At 41.6% G+C, this 23,446-nt stretch overlaps 1 protein-coding gene across 4 annotated transcripts in view; it reads right to left on the bottom strand.

The window, feature by feature from the left end:
* The window catches only part of TFAP2B (transcription factor AP-2 beta), a 33,456-nt gene extending 27,454 nt beyond the window's left edge, over positions 1–6,002 (bottom strand). For 2 of the 4 annotated variants that reach the window (XM_064709922.1, XM_064709923.1), the window contains exons 1-2: positions 2,035–2,179; positions 244–702 (exon numbers count right to left, since the gene is read on the bottom strand). In XM_064709922.1, coding sequence (XP_064565992.1) covers positions 244–702; positions 2,035–2,061 — 486 coding nt within the window. In that variant the 5' untranslated portion in view covers positions 2,062–2,179. Of the gene's footprint in view, positions 1–243; positions 703–2,034; positions 2,180–5,886 lie in introns of those variants that run through there. The other 2 variants (XM_064709924.1, XM_064709921.1) reach the window with 2 other exon arrangements.
* Between the last annotated feature and the right edge of the window lie 17,444 nt (positions 6,003–23,446).

Below are 23,446 nucleotides of genomic sequence, written 5' to 3'. Positions count from 1 at the left end.
CTTCCCCCTGCTTTGCTGCCTCGCCATGTAGGGGAGGGTTTATAAAGCAGAGCCTGTGCGTGACAGCGAGGAAATAAATTCTCTTATTAAAAAAAAAAAAAAAGAGAAAAATAGAGGAAGACGGAGGGGGAGTTACAAACCGGTGGGGAAAAAGAATGGCAACCCACAGCAATATTGCTGGAAATCCCTCAGTGACCATTCCCAGCCCAGGGAGCTACAGGAGAAAGAAACGCGGTGCCTTACCTGCACCTCCTCCATGCCTGGGTGTCCGATGCCATGCAGAGAAAGGCTGTCCCCCATGCCGGAGTCAAGGCCATGGTGAGCTGAGTGCAGGAGGACATCTGGCCTCCGAACTGAGTGGTAGTCCCGCCTGGGGTCCAGTCCCGAGAGCTGGGGCAGGGCGGCCCGAGGCTGTGGCAGCAGTGACCCGGTCTCTGATCCCACCTCTTGCCTCTGCCTCTGTCCCCAGGGGTGCTGCTGGGGCTGATGCAAGGGGTTTAGGGAGTAGGGGTCATTGACATGGGAGTAAGGGTCCTGGCTTTGGTGGTAAGGAAGAGGCTGGTAGGGGGGTGGGAAATAAGGCGGCTGGAAATCCGAGGATGGGGTGTGAGAGAGCGGAGGAGCGCTGGAGTAGGGTCCCTGCGAGACGGATCCCAGCTGGGACAGCCTGGAACTGTGGCTGGGCACTCCATCATGCCGGTCCTACGGGCGGAACGACATACAAACAACAACAAAAAAAGAGGACTTTTTTTAGAAAAAAAAACACCCCAAAACCAAAACCAACAACAACAACAAAAAAAACCCCCACTAAAAATCAAAAGGAGCACAAACCCACCCCCGGAGTTAAATAAAGTAAAATAGGATGTAAACAGCTGGAAAGTGGGATTCAGATGTGCCCCCTTCTCCCTCCACTTATTAGAAATATTCCAATGTTTTGCACCCACGTCGTGTCTATTCCCAGGAACTATCAAGGAGGGGGAAGGGGAGGGGGTGTGAGGGAGAATTGCTAAATGTCATAATTAAAAATGTAGGAGTAGTGCTCCCAATACATGTACGATCTGCGATTTCAGACCAGTAGTATAATTCCCAATCCACAGCCCCCTCAAATCAAACCAAAGGGGAAAAAAGAGAACATTAAAAAATTAAGAGCACCAAACCACCCGTCTATCCAGACAACCCACCCCTTCTCCTGCCTAAAGTTTCCCAACATCTGTTTATTCCCTCTGCTCAAGTCCTGTAACTCAAAATCACCAACCCATTTTCACTTGGAAAAGCCCAAAAAGAAAGTTGCACTTCTCAGAAGACTCCGAGGGGAAAAGTTGTGTGAAAATGGACTTGGGAAAAAGGAAAAAAAATAAAAAAGGAAAAGAAAAAAAAATAAAAAAGAAAGCCAAAATAAAAATTACAGGGAATCTTTGCTTAAAGGGAGTCTACCCCTTTAAAATAATTTTTAAAAAATCAAATAAAATAAAAATGAAACATCGGTATTGAACATATCCAGACGCTATGATTTCTGCAGCAACTTCCAGTGTCTTTTGTTTCGTTTTCCAATATTATATTCCGGAGAATGGGGTGGGGGTTAATTGTAATGAAAAGTCTTTGGGGTGTGTGGGGGGGACAGGGGGTGGGGGGAGCGTGTCCAGGCTTCAGAGAAAAGGTGGGAGAGGAGTTTTGTCCAACTCCAACACACTGAAGCTGTGAGGTTAAAGTAAACAAGAAAAATATCTATTCCACAAAGTGTCGTTCAAACCCCCACAAGCAATGGCACACATGGCTTAAAAAAAAAAAAAAAAAAGAAAAACAACAAGGAAAAAAAGTTCTTTTTCCCCCTGCTCTCCCCCCCAGACTCCCCTAGCTCAAATCGGGAACACACAATGCAAAAAGGGAGAAGCAGCTGCAAGCCTCCTCCAATTATTGTGCTAAATTACCAAGCCAAAGGCGTTTAAAAAGACAGAGAGAGGGAGAGAGAGACACAACAGATCGAGAGAGAGAGAGAGAACATGCAATTCTAGTACAACATGGATCCAAACTCACCATGGCGGAATAGGTGTGGACTAACATCTGGAAATAAAAAAAGTCTTGTAATAGCTAAAAATAAAATAATGGTGATAATACTAACAATTGGAGGGAAAAATATCAAGGAGATCTGCAAAGGGACGTGTTGGACACAGGAGAACAGCTTGAGATATTTCGAAGTCTATCCATCAAAAAAAAAAAAAAGGTTTAAAAAAAAAAAGAAAAAAAAAAAGACCAGTGCCCCCAAAACCGAGCCTGGAAACCTCTATCTACATATATGATTTACCCCTCCCTCTCGGGGTTTTTTTCCTCCTTTTTTTTTTTTTGGTTTTTGTTGGTTTTGGTTTTTTGTTGTTTTTTTTTCTTTTTTTGCCTTTGAGCTCCCAAATACAATCCTCTTCAACCCAAGGCTAGGCTCAGACTGCTCCGCTACCCCTTCCTCCCTTTCCTTCTCTACACCGCCTCATAATAATTGATATTCATGACTATTAATATTACACGACTACTTTAAAGGGAGAATGCAGGACCAAATGGAGCGTGAAGCTGGCAGCCAGCTCGAGAGCTCCCCTACTATTGTAAATGACGTTCATTCAGTGGAGAATTACTAGATGTAATCAGACGAGGGGGGCTGGCAGAGGCAGAGTTTGGGGAGAGGGAGAGGGGGGAAAAAGTTTAGCGAGGAAGAGGCAGAACTTCAATTAACTCGAGCGGAGGAAGATGCGGAAAGTGGAGACTGCTGAGCTGGAGCAAGGAAGCGAAATGAAGCAATGCTTGAGGCGGAGGAGAAGAAGAAGAAGAAGAAGAAGAAGAAGAAGAAGAAGAAGAAGAGGAGGAGGAGAAAAGTATATTTCCTTTTCGTTTTAATATATATTTAATTATACTATTCCTAATACGAGGAATTGATTGCCTTTGGTGCTTTTGTTCTTGCAGTTTGGTGTTGGGGTTTTTAAGGTAATAATGAAGAAAAAAGAGGTTTTTCTTTTTTTTTTTTTTTTTTTTGGTAATTTCTAAAGAAATGGAAGAAGAAATGTGCAGTCACTGTAACATATGTCTATTTACAGTGAAGATTAAGCCTTTCTGATGCGTGTTACAGATCATATTTATTCTCAATAGCCAAATAAATACTTTAATCTGCATTGTTGGGCTCCACTATTTTTTTTGTCTGAATCATCTTTCTACCGCCTGATATGAAAAAAAAAATATATACGTACATAGATCTGTGCGAAATGCATGTGAAATGCATGGAGCGAATTTTAAAGGATAGTAAATTTATAGTTTTGAGGCAAAGCCAGGGGCGATATAAAACCTTTTTGATGTTGCAGGAACCCGTTCAACTGGACTGTCTGCCATTTCTGTTAAAGTTCAACTTACGTTCCTTCCTAAATAGACTCACACTTCCCAGAGCTGCCCCCCCTGCACGCACACACACACACATACACACACACACACTTTTGTTTTCAGAACAGATTCAGTTTAAGTGGCTGAGACGCCTCTACCATGGTGTTGTTAATTATACATCGGATAGGAGAGAGAGAAATATTTTTAACATAAATCTAGAGGGTTTAAGGCCTAAAAAAAAAGAAAAAGACAACAATTTTTTTGGGTTTTTTTTTTTTTTTTGGCAAGACTACGAGTTACAAAATACCCTGCAGCGCATCCCCAAGTTAGGATCCACCCTGCCCGCGGCCAAATCCCATCCGACCGCTCCCCCAGCTCTTCTCTCCCACGGCAACCTACAAACGTGGGTGTCCGTAAATCCACAGCGCCTTAGGACCCCCCATCAAAAGCAGGGTGGAAAAAAATCCCTCATCCCTCGGCAGCGGGGACGGGAGATGTTTTGTCGCCTGCTGCTGCGGGCAGAGACAATGGCCCGGCTGTGCCGGGAGACGGGGCTCAGCGGGCTGGGGACACGCGGGGACACACAGACACACAGACACACAGACACTTGTGTGCTCATTCTCTGCTCCTTCTGCAAATGCTGGTTTTTGCCGATGGTAATTAGCCTGACGGCAGCTTTTGGGAGTGAGACATTTCTCCCGGCGCGTCCCCTCCCCGCTTGCCTCCATCCCGTCCTTCCTCCGGCCGGGAGCAGCCGGAGCTGTGCCTTCCCTCGCTCTCTTCCTGCGCTTTTCCCGGAGTTTCCCCTCTGTAAGTGCTGAGGCGCTCCCGGAGGGGAGGCGCGGCGGGGCTGGGGATGGCGCGGCCCCGACGGCGCTTCCCGGGGGGCTCCGGCCGCTTCCCGACACCAGCCCTGCCCGGCTCCTGCCCGACCGCTTCCCAGTCCGCTTCCCGACACCAGCCCTGCCCGGCTCCTGCCCGACCGCTTCCCAGTCCGCTTCCCGACACCAGCCCTGTCCGGCTCCTGTCCGACCGCTTCCCAGCACTCGTCCGCTGCCCGATCCCTGTCCCCTGCCCTGCAGCCAGCCGCTGGCTCGGAATCCCTTCTCTCCTTTGTACCCAGAGCCTGCCCGGTGCTTGCCAGTCCCCGGTGGCTTCCCGATCCCACCCCGGCTCCTTGCTTGGTCCCTTCCTGGCTCCTGCCCGATCCCAGCCCGGCTCCTGTCTGATTCCCAGCTCCTGCCCTGTCTCCGTTCCCTGCTCAGTGCCCAGTCCTTTCCCGGCCTCTGCTCACTCCCCGCTCCCTGCTCCGTCGCTGATCCCTGCTCGATCCCCAGCCCCTTCCCAGACCCTGCCACGTCCCTGCCCAGCCCTTGCTCGATCCCCGCTCCCTGCTCAGCGCCCAGTCCATCCCGGCCCTTGTCCTGTCCGCAGTCCCCAGTCCCCGCCTGGCCGCCTCCCCTCGGAGCAGCTCCGGCGCTGGAGGTGGCGGATTGCGCCCTTCTCAAAATCTGCCCCCATGATCGCCGTGCAAACGCCTCCCACCCAATTAAAAAATAAAAACAATAGAAAAAAATAGAATATTATTTTGTGGAGCGCCATCCTCACTCATCTTTTCAGGTTTTTTTTTTTCCTCTCGTTTCTGAGAAAATCCCGCACGCCGGTTTAACTTACAAGGAATACACTCGAGGAGCCCGTTTAGGAAAGATCCGGCTCAGGAAACCGTGCAAAATTAAGAAAGGTTTCGCAGTGTTTGAGCTGTGATTTTTTTCCCTCCCCCTTTGGTTTGCTTTTTAACCTCGAAAATAAGGTCTGGATAAAGCTCACAACTTTTCCTGTGCAGGGACTATGCGGAGCTGCCTCTGTATCGGTTCGGGCGTGTGAACTCGCACACGCACAAGAATGTATGTGCCGCTTAATTAATGCCACTATATGTACATATGCACGTCTTATCTGTGGGTGTAGAGGTATTAAAAAGTCGTAAAAAATGTATCCGATGGTGAAAACAAGAAAAAAACAGTAGTAAAAAAATCCATATTCGTGTTGATCTGAGCTTGGAATTGCAAAGTAAAAAATAAAAGAAAGAAATGCGTCCAGTCCCTGAATACCGGATTGTGTTTCTTTTCTATTTTTTCTCTCTTTTAAAAATTTTCCTCAACATTTGTCCATATTTAATCGAATTATATATAATTGGAGGTCTAAACAATCAAACTCTTGCCTTTAAGTTGCCTCATTCCAATCCCCAGATCATTTCTTTGATGTTTTAAATCGCATCAAACAGCTTTTCCATGAAAAAAAAAAAAAGTTTAGGACTTGGCATGCTGAATACAAATATGCAAATAAATAAGCATTTAAGCATTTACTCTCTGTTTCCCATCTCTATATTCGTGTGTGCTGCTGTATATCTCTATTTCTGCCTGGATGTATATGTAGAGCTATATATGCATTATATAGCCATGCCTGTATCTATATGCTAGATGTATATTTAAATATACATATACTCTCTTACTCATATGCATATTATATACTCACCTCATAGATATCTTCATACTTGACATTTTCAACCAGTTTCCAGAGCATGATGGCAGGCTGTTCTCTAGGAGGTGAGTGCATTCATGTGAAGAGCAGATGTCTGGATTCTCAGTACTTCTCTGTCTGTAATGATCCATCTATAATTGGAAATGGGGGACAGACACCAAATCCGACGTTCCTCTTCCATCGCAACTTATATCTGTTGTCTGAAACAATAGGCTGCAGAAGCCTACCTCAATGGGATAGTAAAAAACATTATCTGTTACACAGTTGCATATAGCTGCGGACATATATGTGACTAGATATAGACATATACACACATATAGAGACTTATATGCAGGCATATAAAATATATACACACACAGAGCTGCACCATCACAGATTTACACACACAGGCACCCACACACACATAAATCTCTGAACAGGCAACTTTCCCCCATGTATAGACATATTAGTCGCCACATTTAGATATGTAAATTATATATATTCTTCCACATGTGGGCACATGGAGACTGCATGTTACATATGCACATGTGCACGCTAACCTGCTTAGTTTATATAGGAGTGTATCTAAATGCATATATGTGAATCTAGTTATACATTTACACATATATATGTTGGTATAGAGGATTAAATACACACATTATGCAGTACATATATCTGATATTTTAGTAGATGGTTGGATGGATGCATAGATAGATAGATAGATAGATGAAATTAAATTAATATTTTTTCAATCTTCCCTATGATAAAATAAAGAATAAGTCGCCTCTGCACTAAGTGATTCATCATTTACAACGAGATATGATGCTTTTCCCCACATGCAATATGCTTTTATTTACATGTCCAGAAATTATCCTCTCATATGCAGTTAAACACCAAAACAGCGTCTCATCAAAGCACATTCAAGCAAATCTAAAAGGAGCAAGTTTAGATCAATGATTTCCACTGGAAAGCCTTAGACTTCAGGCTTGGGCTGTATATTTTATAACTTAGAAATACTTAATGTGGGGAAAAAATAAAGGGAAAAAATAGGAGTTTTACAAACCCTTCTGTGCACACATTGGAATACCGTTTAGTACTTTCAGAAAACGATTAAAAATAGAGTTGGATTTGTGCATTTCCCGGGTAGCCCTCGGTTTGGAAGGGGAAAGGAGGAGTTAGACTGTTAGACCAGTTTTAACCTTTATTTTTTTTTTTTTTCTCCCCCAGGCAAACCTTCCTTCGCATTGTCCGATTTTTTTAACGCGCTGAGCGGCAAAGAGCCGACACAAGCAGCAGAGCCCATCTCTGCCTTTGAAAGGAAACAATCGAGCTTTGCAGTGGGCTGGTGCACCAGGAGGGGAAAAAGATGGGGAAAAAAATGAGGCACAGAGGCAGAGAGACAGAGAGAAATAAGGTGTTTCTAGATTCAAGGTCCCGTCTCTGGAAATTTCAAGCTCTACCTATAGGGTTCCTGCAAATCTTTGTTATTCTGCACGGGATCCTATGGGAAAGTGCACAGTGTCCTTTGTACTTTCAAAGGTCCTACAGGTAAAGATGCTTTTATGTACATATATATATATATAATCTCGGAAACGAGGAGAACTTCATCAGAAGACGCATTTGCTGGCGTGTGGTTGGCTGGTGGGAAGGGTGGGCTTTGCTTTTTCTCTTTGCTTTGGCCTCAAATTAAGGCAGAAAGTATAAATTCATCCTTTTCCCTGTCAGCTTCTACACGACCCTGACACCCTCCCCATTTTGCAGTGTGCATCTTCTCCTAAAGCCTCAACCCACAAAAGGCAAGAGGCAAACAGCAGCCAGATATTACAGCAGGAGCTGGACAACGGTGTTGCCAGAAGTTATTAAAGCAGATACGAGGTTTTGTTCTCAGCACAGCCAGTGCTGCACTGAGGAGGAGCAGAAAAAGGGCACATCTTTGAGCGGGTTGGACTGATCATTTCAGCTGAGGCAATAGGGTGAAAAAATGCTGGAAAAGGAGAAAGGATGTGAGCTGTTTGCATGGGGATGTGCGGAGATACCCGTGCAGCCACCCTCACACATCTATAGATCTGAATGGCCCTCTTAGAAAAATACCAAGCTCGTAAAGGGACAGTTTGCCATCACTTTTGTGGAAGTCTTTGAGTCATGAAGGCTGGCACAGGGCAGAGTGAATGAGCTTCGTGACGGCTAATGCTCCACAATTCCGTGGCACCCTGAATTAAATACGTTCTGCCAGCTGGGGGAGGGGAGAGGAGGGGAGTGAAAAAAAAAGAAGACTAAAATAGATTTGGAGTCCACTGTCTCCTTGCTAACATATTGGTATAGGCAGTAAATTCTGACTTTTAAACCCCATTATTATTACATTTGTCTTGCATTTGCAAAGCATGAAAAACAAACAGGCACTCATTTGGAAAAGTAAGATCCTTCACATTTTATTTTTGCACTTGTGTTGCACCCCCAGTTTAATTCAGCAATCCCACGCAGCAACACTTGCACTGATTTATCCCTCACACGCGCAATGAACCCTACGTCCAACCCTACGACATATATAACCAGAACTGACCACTACAACCCATACTTTCAAAAGTAAAAAAAAAACAAAGGGGGAAAACCAGAAAACCAGTCCTTTCCTGGCAGTTTGTGTTGCTCTTTTCCGATCTTTTCCAAGGAAAACATTGGGTTTTAATTTTTTTTCCAGCGGTGAGCTGGGCGCTGCAGCCTCAGCGTGGCAGGTACGACGGCAAAGGAATATGTTATATATATATATATATATATATATGTATTTTTTTTAATTATTATTTTGTTTTTGCTGGGGATGTCTTTCTCCGTGGCCGTGCCCCGGGCGGAGGGAGCCCCGCTGCCCGCTCGGTGCCCGCGGAGCTCGGAGCGCGTTGAGCGGGGCAGCGGCGCCCTCTGATGGGGACTCGCTCCCGGCAGCGGCTCGGGTCGGATCGGAGCCCAAAGATCGGCCCCATCCACACCCCTGACACATCTCACACTGTCCCAGGCTGCTCCAAACCCCGTCCAGCCCGGCCTTGGACATTTCCAGAGATCCAGGGGCAGCCACAGCTTCTCTGGGCACCCTTCGCCAGGGTTTCACCCCCCTCATAGCGAGCAATTCCTTCCCAATATCCATTCTGATTCTCCTCTCTTTCTTTTCAAAGCCATTCTCCCTTGTCCTGTCCGTCCAGTCCCTTGTGCTGAGTCCTTCTCCAGCTCTCTTGGAGCTCCTTTAGGCACTGGAAGGGGCTCTAAGGTCTCCATGGAGCCTTCTCTTCATTCAGCCTGTCTGCTCCAATCCTCAGAGCATCTTTTTGTTCTACCCTGTACTTGCTCCAAGATGCCCAGGTTTATATTTGGGAATTACAAACACTCAAATATTTCCTCTGCTAGAAATTGTGCTGATATAATCTTTCCTCCTTAAGGATAAAGTTACAGGTTCTTATTTGCATTGATTTTTGATTAGCAGGCCATTCGGTGTTTTAACCTCTACTTTAAAATCAGAATAAATCTTCCATACCTCATGTTCAATATCATGAGTATTACTCACTATAGAATAGTGAGTATTAGTAGAATAATAGTGAGTAATAGTAGAATACAGTGAGGATGAATATCCTAATTACCACAATGAAATATCTGTTTATAGCCCTGGGAAGGAAAGAACCCACAATAACAGGATGTCTATTTTGTTGAGAACTCGAAAAAAATTCATTTTAATTCAATAAGTTATGCTACCTTTAGCTCATATGCTTTTCTCAGAACTATTTTCTGGGGTTTTTTTTCTGTTTGTTTGTTCGTTTGATTTTTTTTTTTTAATTTTTTCTTCCCCTAATCAAGGCCCTGTTTCAGAAATGGGCATTAATTCCTGATCTGCCGTTTAAATCTGGCATGGATCTCTATAAATAAAAGTCTATCTCCCTCAGTATCCAACTCCCAGAAAATCCGTATTGTTGGCTGGAGTTTAAAAGAAATCCGTTTATCCCAGCGCCCTCTGCTGCTCACTGAGCTCATAGAAAGGCAGATTTCTGAGTTCTGGTAAAATCCAAGCTTTTTGAACATGTTTGGCACCTTTTCCTCCAAACCAACTCCTTTTTTCTCCTGATATTTTTCTTCTGTATGTTCTCACGTGTATTTCAGAAATCAGTATTTTTTATTAAAAAGCTTATTTTTAATTGTACAGCTTTTAATTTGCGTTGCAGGTGTCTTGAAATTTACTGCCACCTGCTAATAGATTTACAAAATCATTACTTTGATGAGCACTTTATACCTTTTCTTTGTGAGTAATACCAAGATTCTTCTCTTAAAACTCCAGCTTTTCATAACTTTTGCTGTTAAATCTGTGTTTCCTACTACATCTCCAGACAAAACCATCTCCAGAAAAATGAGGGTTTTCATGGAACCATGCAATTGTAGGATGATAGAATAATTTGGATTGGAGAGGGACTTTAAAGGTAATCTACTCCAACCCCCTGCCTTGAGCAGGGACATCTTTAACTATGTCGGGTTGCTCCAAGCCCTGTCCAACCTGGCTTTGAACATTTCCAGAAATGAGGCATCTATCACGTCTCTGGAAAACCAGTAACAGTGTTTCACCATCCTAATTGAAAAATTCTTTCATTTTATCTAGTCCAAATCTGTCTTTTTTCAGTTTAAACCCCTTGCTCTGTCATTACAGACCCTGCTAATAATTCTGTTCCATTATTTTACATTTTCCCAAACCCACCAGTGCTTTCTTCAGGGAAGGGCATCACCAAACCCAGCAGCAAGAAGGATACCTAGAGCAGCTTTTAACAAGGTAGGAAAGCTCAGCCACATGTGTTAATCCCTTTTGGAAATGTCCAAACTGTTTTTCACATTTAACACCCCCAGGTCCTTCAGTCATTCCTCACAGAACAGGTTCTCTACATCCTTCACCAACTTCATTTCCATACTCTGGACCCATTCCAGAACCTTTTTTTAGTGAGAGGCCCAAAACTGAAGCCACCAATTTTGTCTAATTGTGATAAAAAATTAGCTCAAACTTCTCTCACTTTTCTCTGGTACCAATTTAGTGACAAATTTTTGATGTCAGGAACCCCAAATGGTGAACTCTCACATTGATGGGTCAGGCTCAGTTTCTCCCAGACCAAACCTCACACAGCCTGTGGGCTCTTTGGAAAATGAAGCCCTTCCAAGAGTTTTTGCATTACTATACAGAGGAGAACTCTTGCATCCAAGATAAATTATGTTTGCAATCCATGTGATTTATCCCTCTGCACTGCCTGGGGCTTTTTTCCCCACAGGAAATCCAGGTACATGATGCCAACAAGGACCCCAGCATTGAGGCGATGTGGTGGGGTGGGATGCAGCTTTGGCATCCCCTCTTCAGAACTGTTCTGCAGACCCCAAACCCTCTGCAGCTGAAATAGCAATCAGATCGCCCAGGTTAAGAATGAAGAACATTTCAGGACTCTTTTTCTCATTCCAGTGTCCTTTAATCTTTATTTTGATCTGAGCTCAGCTCAAGGCTGAGTGAACTTCAGAAGTTAAGACTTGCTCAGGTTGTACTGCCCAACCAGCTGAGCTTGGATTGCCTGTGTTATTGCCTTGTGTTTCCTTGTCTCAAGACCAAAACCTCTTTGAATACTGAGTGCCAAATTCCCAGCATTCCATGACTGACAGGAAAAGCAGGAGGCAGGTGATAGAGCATTAAACTGAAGACTTTATGGATGATTTATCCCTTGGAACACAAAGGGGAGGCTGAGAACTCTCAAGAGCTGCTCTCACTGCTGCATGGTTATCCTTTGTCTCCACATCCACCTTTTGAAAGTGAATTAATCCTTTCTAAACCTTCTTCCTCCTGGAAGCCAAACAAAACACACTGAAAAGTTGCTGAACTTGTTTCCTTGAAAATTTGAAATCAGTCATAACAGGTTATCTTTCATGGGATATGGACCATCACTTAAATTAGCTTGAGTATCTAAATAAAACATGTCCTTTTTATGTCTCTATTTTTTCCATTCCCAAACAATCCCCCTATACCTAAATAGAGCCAAAAAATCAAGACTGGGCAAACTGCATCCATCAAAGGGAGGTCTGAGTTTTACTGAATATTTAAAATGTCAGGAAGTTAGGAGATTCCATTTTTATTAGTTTAATTTATTACAGCTATATTTATGTGGCTAAAAAGTGTCTGTATGTGATTCAGACAAAAAATAATAATTAATTTATATTTATATGAGGAAATAAACTTCTTCCATTTTAGGATGTAAGCAGTAGAGCAAATTATATATTTAAATTTCATGGCAGGAGAGAGTTAATCAGTTTTAAGGGGAGAGAAGAAAAATTAAGACATGGCCCATTATCTGTTTTGAGAATATAACTTTTTTCCTCAAGTATCACTCCAGCCCCCTCGCTTTTTAACTTCTCTACTCTCCTAACTTGCTTTCTTGCAGTAGGCACTCAGAAAATATGACCACAGGCAATGCTTTAGGGAGAGAAAAAAATCTAGGTACATGAAAGAAGACATAGCAAAGTCAGCAAACTGCATCTATAGGGGAAATGCATTTCAGGCTCCTAAAATTGCTCATATTGGATCTGGAGTTACTCCATTCCCTGCATTCTCCTTTCAGTTTGTTCATATACTGTATTGTGGCTTTCAGGGACTTTAGCCCAAGTATTAAGGGGGTTTAGGTCCCTTCCCTTCCCTTCCCTTCCCTTCCCTTCCCTTCCCTTCCCTTCCCTTCCCTTCCCTTCCCTTCCCTTCCCTTCCCTTCCCTTCCCTTCCCTTCCCTTCCCTTCCCTTCCCTTCCCTTCCCTTCCCTTCCCTTCCCTTCCCTTCCCTTCCCTTCCCTTCCCTTCCCTTCCCTTCCCTTCCCTTCCCTTCCCTTCCCTTCCCTTCCCTTCCCTTCCCTTCCCTTCCCTTCCCTTCCCTTCCCTTCCCTTCCCTTCCCTAAATATCTGACAAGGAACATTTCTGATTACTCAATTTTCCTGTTCCTCAGAACTTCACAGGATCCTGGCATGGTTTTGGCTCATATCAGAAATTTCAGGCAGCTTCCAGGCACAGTTTGAGGGTCAGGAAAGACCAGGGACTATTCCCAGGAGTCTGAATCAATAGGATCACTTTGATTTAGAGTCCATTCAGTCACTTAAACTTTATTAATATGGATATAAACTACTCTGTGCTAGTTAAGTCACGGCAAATAATTCAGAGCCTAAAAAAATTAGGCACAAACTTGTTTGATTTAGGTTAACTGCATCCTCACCGCTTTCCATGAAATATTCATTCTAGTTATAGAACGTGATATTAATATTAATATAAAAATGCAATTTAGAGTTGTATTCCTAAGGTAATTGTATATCATTGCTTTCATATTATAAATGCAGAAGCACAATAAAAGACAATGTTTCCTGCCTAACAGGCATAAGAATGAGCAAGTGTAAATGAGTATTTTTTTAAACAGTTCTGAAATTAAACATTTTGTTCTCCACTACCAAAATGAGAAATTTGAAAATTTAACTTTTAGCTTTTCTCCCACTCCTAGTTTTGAAATGAACATCCAATGATTTGATTTTGCTACCAGACAAGTACAATGCAAAAAAATATGAAAATCTGCACTTTGATAAACAGACTGGTTTATGGCATTTCAGAAAGCTTTCCTAAAGATGTAATGACAGTGCTGTTTTAAAAAATGGCTCTCAGAATTGCTGTTCCATTTTGACAGCATTGGTCTCTGTTATTAAGGTTCATCATGGACAATTTTTTCACTGATAAGGTAAGCACTAATTTTTTTGAGGGCCTATTTTTTTACAAGGGCTTTATCCTGAGTTTTCTCTTATGCTGGAATCACAAGAGCAGTGTCAGTGTTCCCTGAATGACCAACATTGTTTCAATCTTTGCTTTTTATAATAAAGCCCCTCTTGTAACCATTGCTGATTATGAGTCAATGATGAATCTGTAAAACTTCAGGGAAAACATAAACCAGAAATACTCTTAAAAGCATATGGGGTATAAATGAAGGGACCTTAATCAGTGTAGTGGAGAGGGGAACAGGAATTTAGGAGGATGCTTCCCTTTCCCAGGCCTACTTGGATTGATCCTGAGAGCATGGCCTTGTCCACACCAATTTCTTTACTAAAATTCCATTTTGACTTCCCTTGTTTGTTGTTAATCATCATTTATAGAATGATAGAATCCCACAATAGTTTGGATTGGGAGAGACGTTAAAAACCATCTCATTCCAACCCCCTGCCATGGGCAGGAGCAGCTTCCACCACTTCAGGTTGCTCCAAGCCCTGTCCAGCCTGGCTTTGAACACAATTAATCAGAACCAACCTGATCACATCCCAGAGGCAGGAACATCAGGAAGATGCCTGACAAAAACAGAAGGGATCAATGTTGCAGCACCAAGAACAACATTCAGCAAAAGTTCCCTATGATGTTGTTGGAACCAAGGACATTCCTCTGGCTGCCTTGGAGGACTCAAGACCCTGGCAAGGGGCTCAGAGACCTTGGCACTGAGTCAAAGACACCTGTGCCTTCGATTTTAGCCCATGGAAACAATTACCAACTTTGTGTGAAGATTTATAAGCCAAAGAGTTTGAGTAGAATAATAGTTAATTTGTGACAGGGTGAAAATGTAGAATTTTGGGGATTTAGAATGGGGGTTCAAGAGGTAAGATGGAGGAATCTGGGCATGTCCTGTTCTTGTTCTTCTTGTCCTCCATCTTCTGCTGTGATGATGGCACTTCTGGATTAGTTTAGAATAGAGACAGACTGTCTAACATAGGTGATAGTTATTGGAAAATGATTGTAAATAAAGTACACATAGTTTTTAGTATAAAAAGCTGACAATGCCCCAAGGGGGCAGTTTGTGCCACAACCTGACCTGCCAGACAAACCTCAGCGGGTCAGAAAAAGAATGTTATAGATAAGAGAAAATAAACAACCTTGAAAACCAGAACCAATGACTCTTGACTTCTTCTTCAGTCATGAGGCTGGAAAAAAGAGACTTTCTAATACCTCAGAAAACCTGAAATTATGTCAGCATTCCTTATGCCATGTAGGATCTCTTGTGCAAATGAAGGGTGCTGCTGTTTGGCCAGCTTCTCTCATTCCCTAGGGGATTCCATTTGTGTATCCTCTGAATGTGGAATTAGTCCAAAGTAGAGCAGCAAATCTATTTTTTGCAAGTCATGAAAATAGCCACAAGATAGACCAGGAACGTGGGAGGATCACAGCTTTGTGGAAACAAAAGCTGCAATTGCTCAGTTAATGTAACTCATACAGAACATGGGCCAGAAAATCTGCATGGAACAACTGTTGGATGAGCCACAGTGTTCCCACAGAAGCACCAATAACAACAACACTGTCTTGGTTTTAAGGCCATGGACATAAAGTCTTTGCCTAATTTAATAAATTATATCTTTCTTAATTGCTACATCTGATAAAAATATGTCTGTTTTCCATTCAGGGTTTTATGGAAATGGAATCCTTGAACAGTAAAATCTTTTGATAGGGTGTATCTGTTAACTCCTGTAGTTAGTTCCCTGTATCACCTTGCTGTTAAGATGAACAAATTAGGCTTGTTTTGCCTTTCATTATATAGATTATGTAGATTCTGTTATACTTCACAGGATCACAGAATGACTGAAATTGGAAGGGATCTCTGGAGGCCAGCATGGTTCATCCCCTCTGCTCAAGCAGGGCCACCCAGCCCTGGTGCCCAGGACCACATCTAGATGACTTGTAATAGCTCCAGGGAGGGAAGTCCACAACCTTCCTGGGCAACCTGTGCCAGTGCTGGGCCACCTTCACAATAAAAATGTGTTTCCTGATGTTTAGAGGAACTTCTGTGTATCAGTGGGTGCACATGACCTCTGGTCCTTTCACTGGACACCACTGAGAGGAGCCTGGCTCTGCTCCCTTTGTATTCTCCCTTCAGGGATTTAGGGATGGATAAAATCCCCCTTGAGCCTTCTCTTCTCAAGGCTAACCTGTCACAGCTTTCTCAGCCTTTCCCCATGAGAGATGCTCCAGAATCTGAATCACCTCAGGGGTCCTTTGTTGGACACTCTGCAATTTGTTCCATATCCCTCTGGCACTGAGAAGCCTTGAACTGGACACAGCTGAGAGCTCACCAGAGGAGAATGATCCCCTCCCAGCTGCCTCCAGCACCTCCAGTGCAGTCCAGGACATTCCTTTTCCCCCTGGGAATGAAGGAGACATTGCTGGCTCATGCCCAGCTGGGTGTCCACCAGGAGCCCAGGTATTTTCTGTAAAGATTCAGACAATGCTTTAGTGACACCAGGGGTGCCACATCACTTTATTCATCTCACCAACAGCTTTATGAAAGGGATGTGTCAGAAATGAGCTTCATATTCCTTGTGCTGCTGCTTCATACCTGTAACAGATGCAAGATGACCTTTATGAATAAGGACATTATGTCCTTTTGTTTAGTCAGACACAGGACACTTGGCCTTCTGCCCTAAAGTTCAAGCTCATTCTTGGTGGATCATCCCCTACAACCAAAAACTCCCTTTCAGACCTGCTGCTTTCCAGAGCAGACTTCACAATTTCAAAGAGGAAAATATATGTGTTTTCTTCTAAGATGTAGAAATTCCATTTTCATCTTTTAATAAGTTGATTACTGACATCCAGATTGTTGAATAATTCAGATCATGGTATATTTTTCCCCTTAATCAGTTTTTCTGCAGTCTCTCAGTCCAATTACAAACATTATCATCAATTATATTATTTATTCTCATCAATGAGCATATAAACTATTGTCAGGGCATGAACTGAAACCTGAAACTCTTTTAGGAATTTACATGTTTAATCATTATTCTATCTTTTTCATCCGTTTCTGGATCAAATAGATAGATTTATATTCATTTATGGCATTTAGCATTTTGATGGATTATTATATTTGTAGTCAGCATCCTTGTGGTGGCAAGTCAAATGTGCTCTAGAACTTGATCAAATTTGTCATCTCATTAAAAGGAAGAAAAACAAGTTTATTTGACAGCCTTTATTTTCTGTAAACCAATATTGATTAGTGTTAATTACATTATCATCCTTTAATTTTTTTATTAATTGAGTCCTCAGTCAGATAATTCATTAGTGGGAACAGAACTGATGCCAGACTGTTAAGTATCCAATTATGTCAATTTTGCTGTTCATATTTTGAAAATTTTAGCCACAAATTAGCTACTGTGTTTCACCAAGTTATAAAAAAATATTTATTTTCCAGACAGCTGATCATTTCTTTGAAAGATCCCCAAGTTGTCATATTGTAAGATATTGTGTAACCACAGATGAAATTATTCCCTTTTTTTATCCATACAATTTGTTTTATTTTTTCAAGGCACCAGTTAATAATTGTTGTGAGAGGTTACAGGGCCCGCTGCTCTGGTTTGATTATTGCACTGGACTGATCCCTGCTATTAAAATCCTCCCTCTCCCTTTTTTCTCATTCTTGGAATTTCACAAACCTGGAAATAGTGGCTTTCCGTGATTTCAGATGGAATATAGGAAAAAAACCTCATGTATTAGATGTAAGAAAACCAAAACTCACCTGAAAAAAACCAAAACATTTCCACTCCTTGTGCCACCTTGTCCCCTCAGCATGGGGATGAAATCAGAACAATTGCTCCTAATGATCTGACGGATTCTCTGCAGAGCAGAAACTGGAATAATAAAAGGGAATAAACTGGAATGCAGGGAACAATATCCTTGTGTGGATAACACACACCTCTAAATATATACAGAAAATACACATTGAAATCAGACCAGCATTTATATGTGGGCTTGTGTGCATTCCTCCCAGGAGCAGGCTGAGTTCAGCTGTGTAGGGGACACACACTGTGGTTGCAGGACAGGTTTTTGGTGGGACAGGAGATGTTTGGGAGCAGCCACATGGATTTCAGGGGCTAGAGAGAATCCAGCTGTGTTGTCATTGTTATTTTTGAGAATGAGGATTTTGGGGAGTTACGAAGGAATAGTAAAACAGCAAATGGCTTGAGCATTGTTCTGCCATCTCTACTGATCTCCCACACTCTCCCAATGTTAGAAGAGCTCCTGGAAAAGTTTTGGCTTGGATTCACTAGCAGTCTCCCAGGCATGAGGAAAAAGGGGTAGCACATGTCAGAGACCTTTCCTCTTGTGAAGTGTGCATGCAGCCATCTCATTTGAAGGGGAGAAGCCATGCTGTAATGCTTTTGGGAGGAATAAAAGAAGTCTCATAGAATTAGTGGGAAAAAATATTGCTAATAAACAGAGCTGTCTGGAATCAATCCTGGCCCTATTGAAGACCATGGGGATTTTGTTATTGACTCAAGTAAAGGCTGAACAGGGTCATTAAGATAGCTCCAAGGTACCTGAGTATCAGAAATCAAGGATGTAGTGTGATATTGGAAAATAAAAGGAATTATCACTCTTTAGGGCTATTGTGTAACTAGGTAAAAGGAGGAAACTAGGAGGTTCTCTTTAAACTGATATTTAGAGGACATTGTTCCCCATGGTAAATAATAGACACACCTTATCTAATCATCTTTAAATATTATTCAGTGGATCAGACTTTTGTTTGTCATCCCAAGAATTATTAGAGTGCCAGCAACATTAGAAGAATTTTGGGATATAAACAGACTGCCTTTTTTTTTTTTTTTTTTACACAGATCATCTTCATTGACACACATTATTATCATTTGAATAATATAGCTGCTTATTTTGTCTACAAGGTGTGATTTTTACTTTGATGCTGGGGTCATTCAGCAGCTACAGCTGATTCAGCCTCTCAGTTGGAGGCTGGGAATGTTCACCTCACCTCACTGATCCTGACAAGACTCCCTGAAATATGGGGCTGACAGATAGGACACAGGAGCTGCAGGAGAGCCACACCATAATTCTGTAACACTTGTTTCAACATTATGAAATGAAAAATGTACCTTACTCCAAAAGTTAATTTGTGATTGACTTCTTCTGGCTTTGGCTTCATCTTGGGCCCTCTCCCCACATTGTCCTTGTTGATAGTGGCTGTGGCAAGTTTGTCTGATCTGAATTAGGTGCAGATATTTTAGGGAATGTTTTTAATGCCCTTCCTGAGGGCAGGCTGTCTTTACTGCACTTTGCACAAAGTTCAGATGATCTGTTTGTCAGAAGTGACTGATAGGAACATTTTATGTAGTGAAACATAATCAGCTACTCAAAAGAAGCAGCTAAGAAGCAAGAAGCTGCTTATGAAAGCTGAGGTTACAGACTCCTGAGAAATTCTACCCAGAAGTTACTAACAGCAGCTGAAACTGAAAAGTCAAAATCCATCTTCTGTCATAATTGAATGAGTAATGAACGAGATGCAGCTTAAGTTTTGTCAGGCAATTAACAACAAAAAAAAGTGCACAGAGCTGAACTGTACTAATAAATAAAGACTGAAATATATTCACTGCCCCAAATACTGATTTTGCTATTTGAAATAGCTGGAAAGGCTGGATAGATCATCCTGTTGCCTGTGTGTCTTGCAGAGCACATCACATATCAGGGAACCTATCATATGCTTACATCCTTGGTTATGTGGTGCAAACACCTTTACAGCAGTCTAAGGATGGATTCCCTGTCTCGTTTCCAGCTGAAGTTTAATTGTAGAGGTGTGGCCATGCTGTGACAGCTGGCCTCAGGACTAGAGATAATCTATTTAGAAACACCAATGAATAAAAACCAAAACTGCAAAAAACCCAATCAACTAATAAACCAAATTATTCAAAACTTTATCTGTGACTCCTTGGTTTCCCAGTGGTGCAGTCTTTCTACCACCCTGTTGATTTACATGAGGAATATTCCTCCTATTCTCATTCTTCCTTGTTTATGCAGCGGCCATTTTTGAGGTGCTCTGATTTTTTTTTTTTTTTCTTCAAGACAACAAACTTGAGTCAACTCAGCAGGTTAATAACAGTGCAGAATCTGGAGCAGAGGCTGTAACACCAGCAAACTGTGACTGGAAACGCTGTCCAATCTGGTGGATGAATTGAACCTGGAAAACTGGAGGGCAGGATGGACAAGAGATAAAGTTGCTGAAACTCTTTCTTCAATAGCACCAATTTCAGTCCTGAGCTGAACTAGTGGTGATGAGAAGTTCCTCTCATTTAGTTTTAACTGAAGGTAAGTTTATTGCGGGGGTTTCCCCATTCTACATAAATTTAGGTGTTTAATCTAGCTAAGCTTCCCCTAGAGTCAAAGGAGTTGTTCTAACCAATCTGTCCAAATTTGTACCTGACTTCTATGTCTAAAATTGGAGATCTGGGCAAACCTGTGCTTTTGTTTAGGAGTTCTGAGAGGCAGATTAAGTGGAGTTAAAAAATAATTGTATGGTAACAATGAAAAGTAGGCAAAGACCAGCGGTACCTCTCAATTCATTTTGTTACAAAAGTAAGAGTGGGTCCACAAAAGCTTCTTCTGCTGCCACAGTACACTTGGCTTGTTAATCAGGCATCAAAGTTTTTTATTTTTTACTCAAAACAGCTGGTGTCACCATAAGCATACACTCCCAATGCAGTTTTCAAAAGTGGTTTTGCCACAGAGGATCTCTGGTTTCTGGTTTAATTGAAAGAATAAAGAGGGAGAAACATAAATTTTAATGTGAATAAAAAATAATAATTTTTAAGCTGTTTTCCTCATACACCTGTTTATAGCTCATTATGCAATATTTTTATACATCTGCTCATCTTTCATTTTTATTTTCACATCATAGGTAATTTTCAGGGAAAGTTTTCCCATTTATTTCTCAGATCCAAATTTGACAAATAAGGAGATAATATCTTGGCATACTTCCAGCAGTTTATTCACAGAGCATCCAGTTCCACTGAAGTGCTCTCTACTGGCCATTCCTAATTTTCTGCGCAGTTTTATTACTGGCTTCACACTGCATGTGTTAATTGGCAAAGATTCAGTGCTTTGATAACACCTTAATTTATCTGACCATAATGATGGCCCAGAGTGATTCATTAATATTTGTGTTAAATGCATTAATTAATAAAAAAAAAAAACCCACATGTGAAAAATAGATAGCTCTGGGTGATAGCAGTAATGGGATCATCTTCCTGCCATCACATGCCCAGTCTAAGACTTTAGATGGCAGAATCACAGAATTGGAAAAAATATTTACGACTATCAAGTCCAACCATGTTCACCTCTAAACCACGTCCTCGAGTGAGTAACTTCCACGTTATTTTCCCCATGTCCCTGGGCAGCCTGTTCCAATGCTTTACAACACTTTCCATGATGAAAGCTCTCTCCATATCTAATCTAAATCTCCCCTGGTGGGGCTGGAAGCCATTTCCTCTCTTCCTGTCACTTGTTACCTGGGAGAAGAGACTGACAGCCCCTTGACTACTGCCTTATTTCAGGGAGTTGCAGAGACCAATAAGGTCTTCCTTCAGCTTCCTTTTCTCCAGATTAAGGTGCAGATTAAGGTGGGGGCCTCAGAACTAAAATATTACTACTGTGCATGTAGACAGACAAATGCAATGCATGTTTTTTCTTGCTGGGAGATAATGCTCACCAGCATTTCCTTGAAGAAAGGGAAAACTTCACCAAGGTTTCCTTGAGAATCCAAAATATACACAAAGGATTGACAGATACAGGTCAAATCCTTCTAGAGGAGCAGTGGGAGTCAGACAGGGTAGACAGGGCCAGCCTCCAAATCTTGATATTTTGAGTTGCTCCAGGAGATGCATTTATATATCACTAATTCAAATATCTTTCCATTATAAAACTCCACAACATAAACTCTGCCCAGAGCAAAATGCCCTTTCCATTAAGGCTTGAATTTCCCATTAATTTCTTATTCATGTTCTTTTATGGGAAGGTGAACCTGAACAGGAGTTAAGAGGTTAGATTTTGTTAGATTAGGCTTTTGGTCCCTGCCTAGAAACTTAACTGCAGTTTCCAGTAAAATATAAATATCCAGCCTTTATAACAAGTGGGAGCTCTGCTGTTGAATTAAAGGATAATATTACCATACATACTTGAACAACTCTGCTAATTCCTGGTGTTCAGGACACTTGAATTTTACAGATTTGATCAATTTTTTTGCCCGGTCACTTAGTCTGAATGCAAATTTGCCCAAGCTCTCTGTATGCAGTTTGTATATAAAATCTGACAGAGATTAATTTTTTTTCTATTACTTTATTTCCTTTTCATCTTCTTGTATGGTGCACTATCTACAACTTAGAGGCTACTTTTGCACATTGACTTGTGCTTTGGCACTGCACCCCTGCAAATCTCAGTGGAATTGTTTTCTTTTTGTTTTAATGGATTGAGTGGAAAAATTAACACACCAAAGTGAAGAGAGATAGGAAAGGCAGCCTCTCTTGTGACTGCGTTTAAAATACTGATGAATTTGTCACAGTTGCATTTCCTCTGATTTTGGAGAAGAGCACAGACAGAATTGGTTAGAAATATTCACTGCAACACCTGAGGAATTATATTTCCTAGAAGATTACAGGGGTAATGTTAATTATTGAGAGTTCATTTGTTAGGGAACAGAGGTGATAGTTGGATTAAAATAAGTTTAAGTATGTGCGAACTTCCTCCCAATGCATTTCCTTTTCTACCTGAAACTCTTCTGAAGTTTTTCTTACTACAGCTTTGCCCTTGGTGACTTGTCTATGATTGCTCAATTCTGAAACAAAACAAAATGAAGGATTGTCATCAGGTTCCCAAAGTTTTGAATATCTATGTCTATAAAATTGCTGTTAAAACCACATAATTTTGGGGTTTTTTTTAATTTTTAGTGAAAATTTTTAGATCTATTTGGTCTTGAAAAGCTTGGCTAAACCTCTGAGCTAGAGTTGCTTTAAGTCATACCTGAAAGAGGATATTGTTTAAATGTAAAGATTTTTTTATGACTGTTGTTTCTGCCTGGAAAGAGTCAAACCTTGTGCCACAATATTGGAATAAAGATCTCGAGTGGGAGCAGTGGCATTTAGCCCAGACCCTTGGCTGAAGTAGCACTTGGAAATGAACTGCTGTAAATTTTCAGGGAGGAGATTAAATAATTAGTTTGAGGCTGTAGGGATGAGGATTTTTTTGCCAGCATTGTTACAACCTTTCCCACAGTTATGGGAAAAGCACATCTGAGGGCCTATAAATATTAAATATCAAGGGTTAGCAAGTTTTCCAGGGTGCATCCATTATGAGTTAATAGACATGAGGACTCCTGCTACTTTCTCTAACCCACCACTTATCTAATATAAATCATCCCAACCAGTTTGGATTCCTGCTTTAGGACAACATGAATTGCCTTGCATTAGATCTTCCTCTTTACATAAAAACATTAAGTCTGAGAAAGAGATTCTAGACTAGATAAATATTTAACATAGTCACATTTAGGTGCGATAAATCCAAACTTTAATCTCTATATAAACTGATTGCCTTGCTGTAATTTCAAAATAATATTTTTATCATTTCACTGCTTTGTATGCCTTACCTGTTTGATGAAAATTCTAGGTCTTGTAATGTCCTAGATCTGGTTCCTGGTCAAGTCTGACAATCTTTTTTCAGAGATGGAAATTATTTTGAAGCACCAGACAGATCAGGGTTAAA

This window comes from Zonotrichia leucophrys, chromosome 3 (assembly GCF_028769735.1).
Source record: "Zonotrichia leucophrys gambelii isolate GWCS_2022_RI chromosome 3, RI_Zleu_2.0, whole genome shotgun sequence".
In the NCBI taxonomy this organism is placed as follows: Eukaryota; Metazoa; Chordata; class Aves; order Passeriformes; family Passerellidae; genus Zonotrichia; species Zonotrichia leucophrys.
This window is presented reverse-complemented; position numbering and strand designations above follow the sequence as displayed.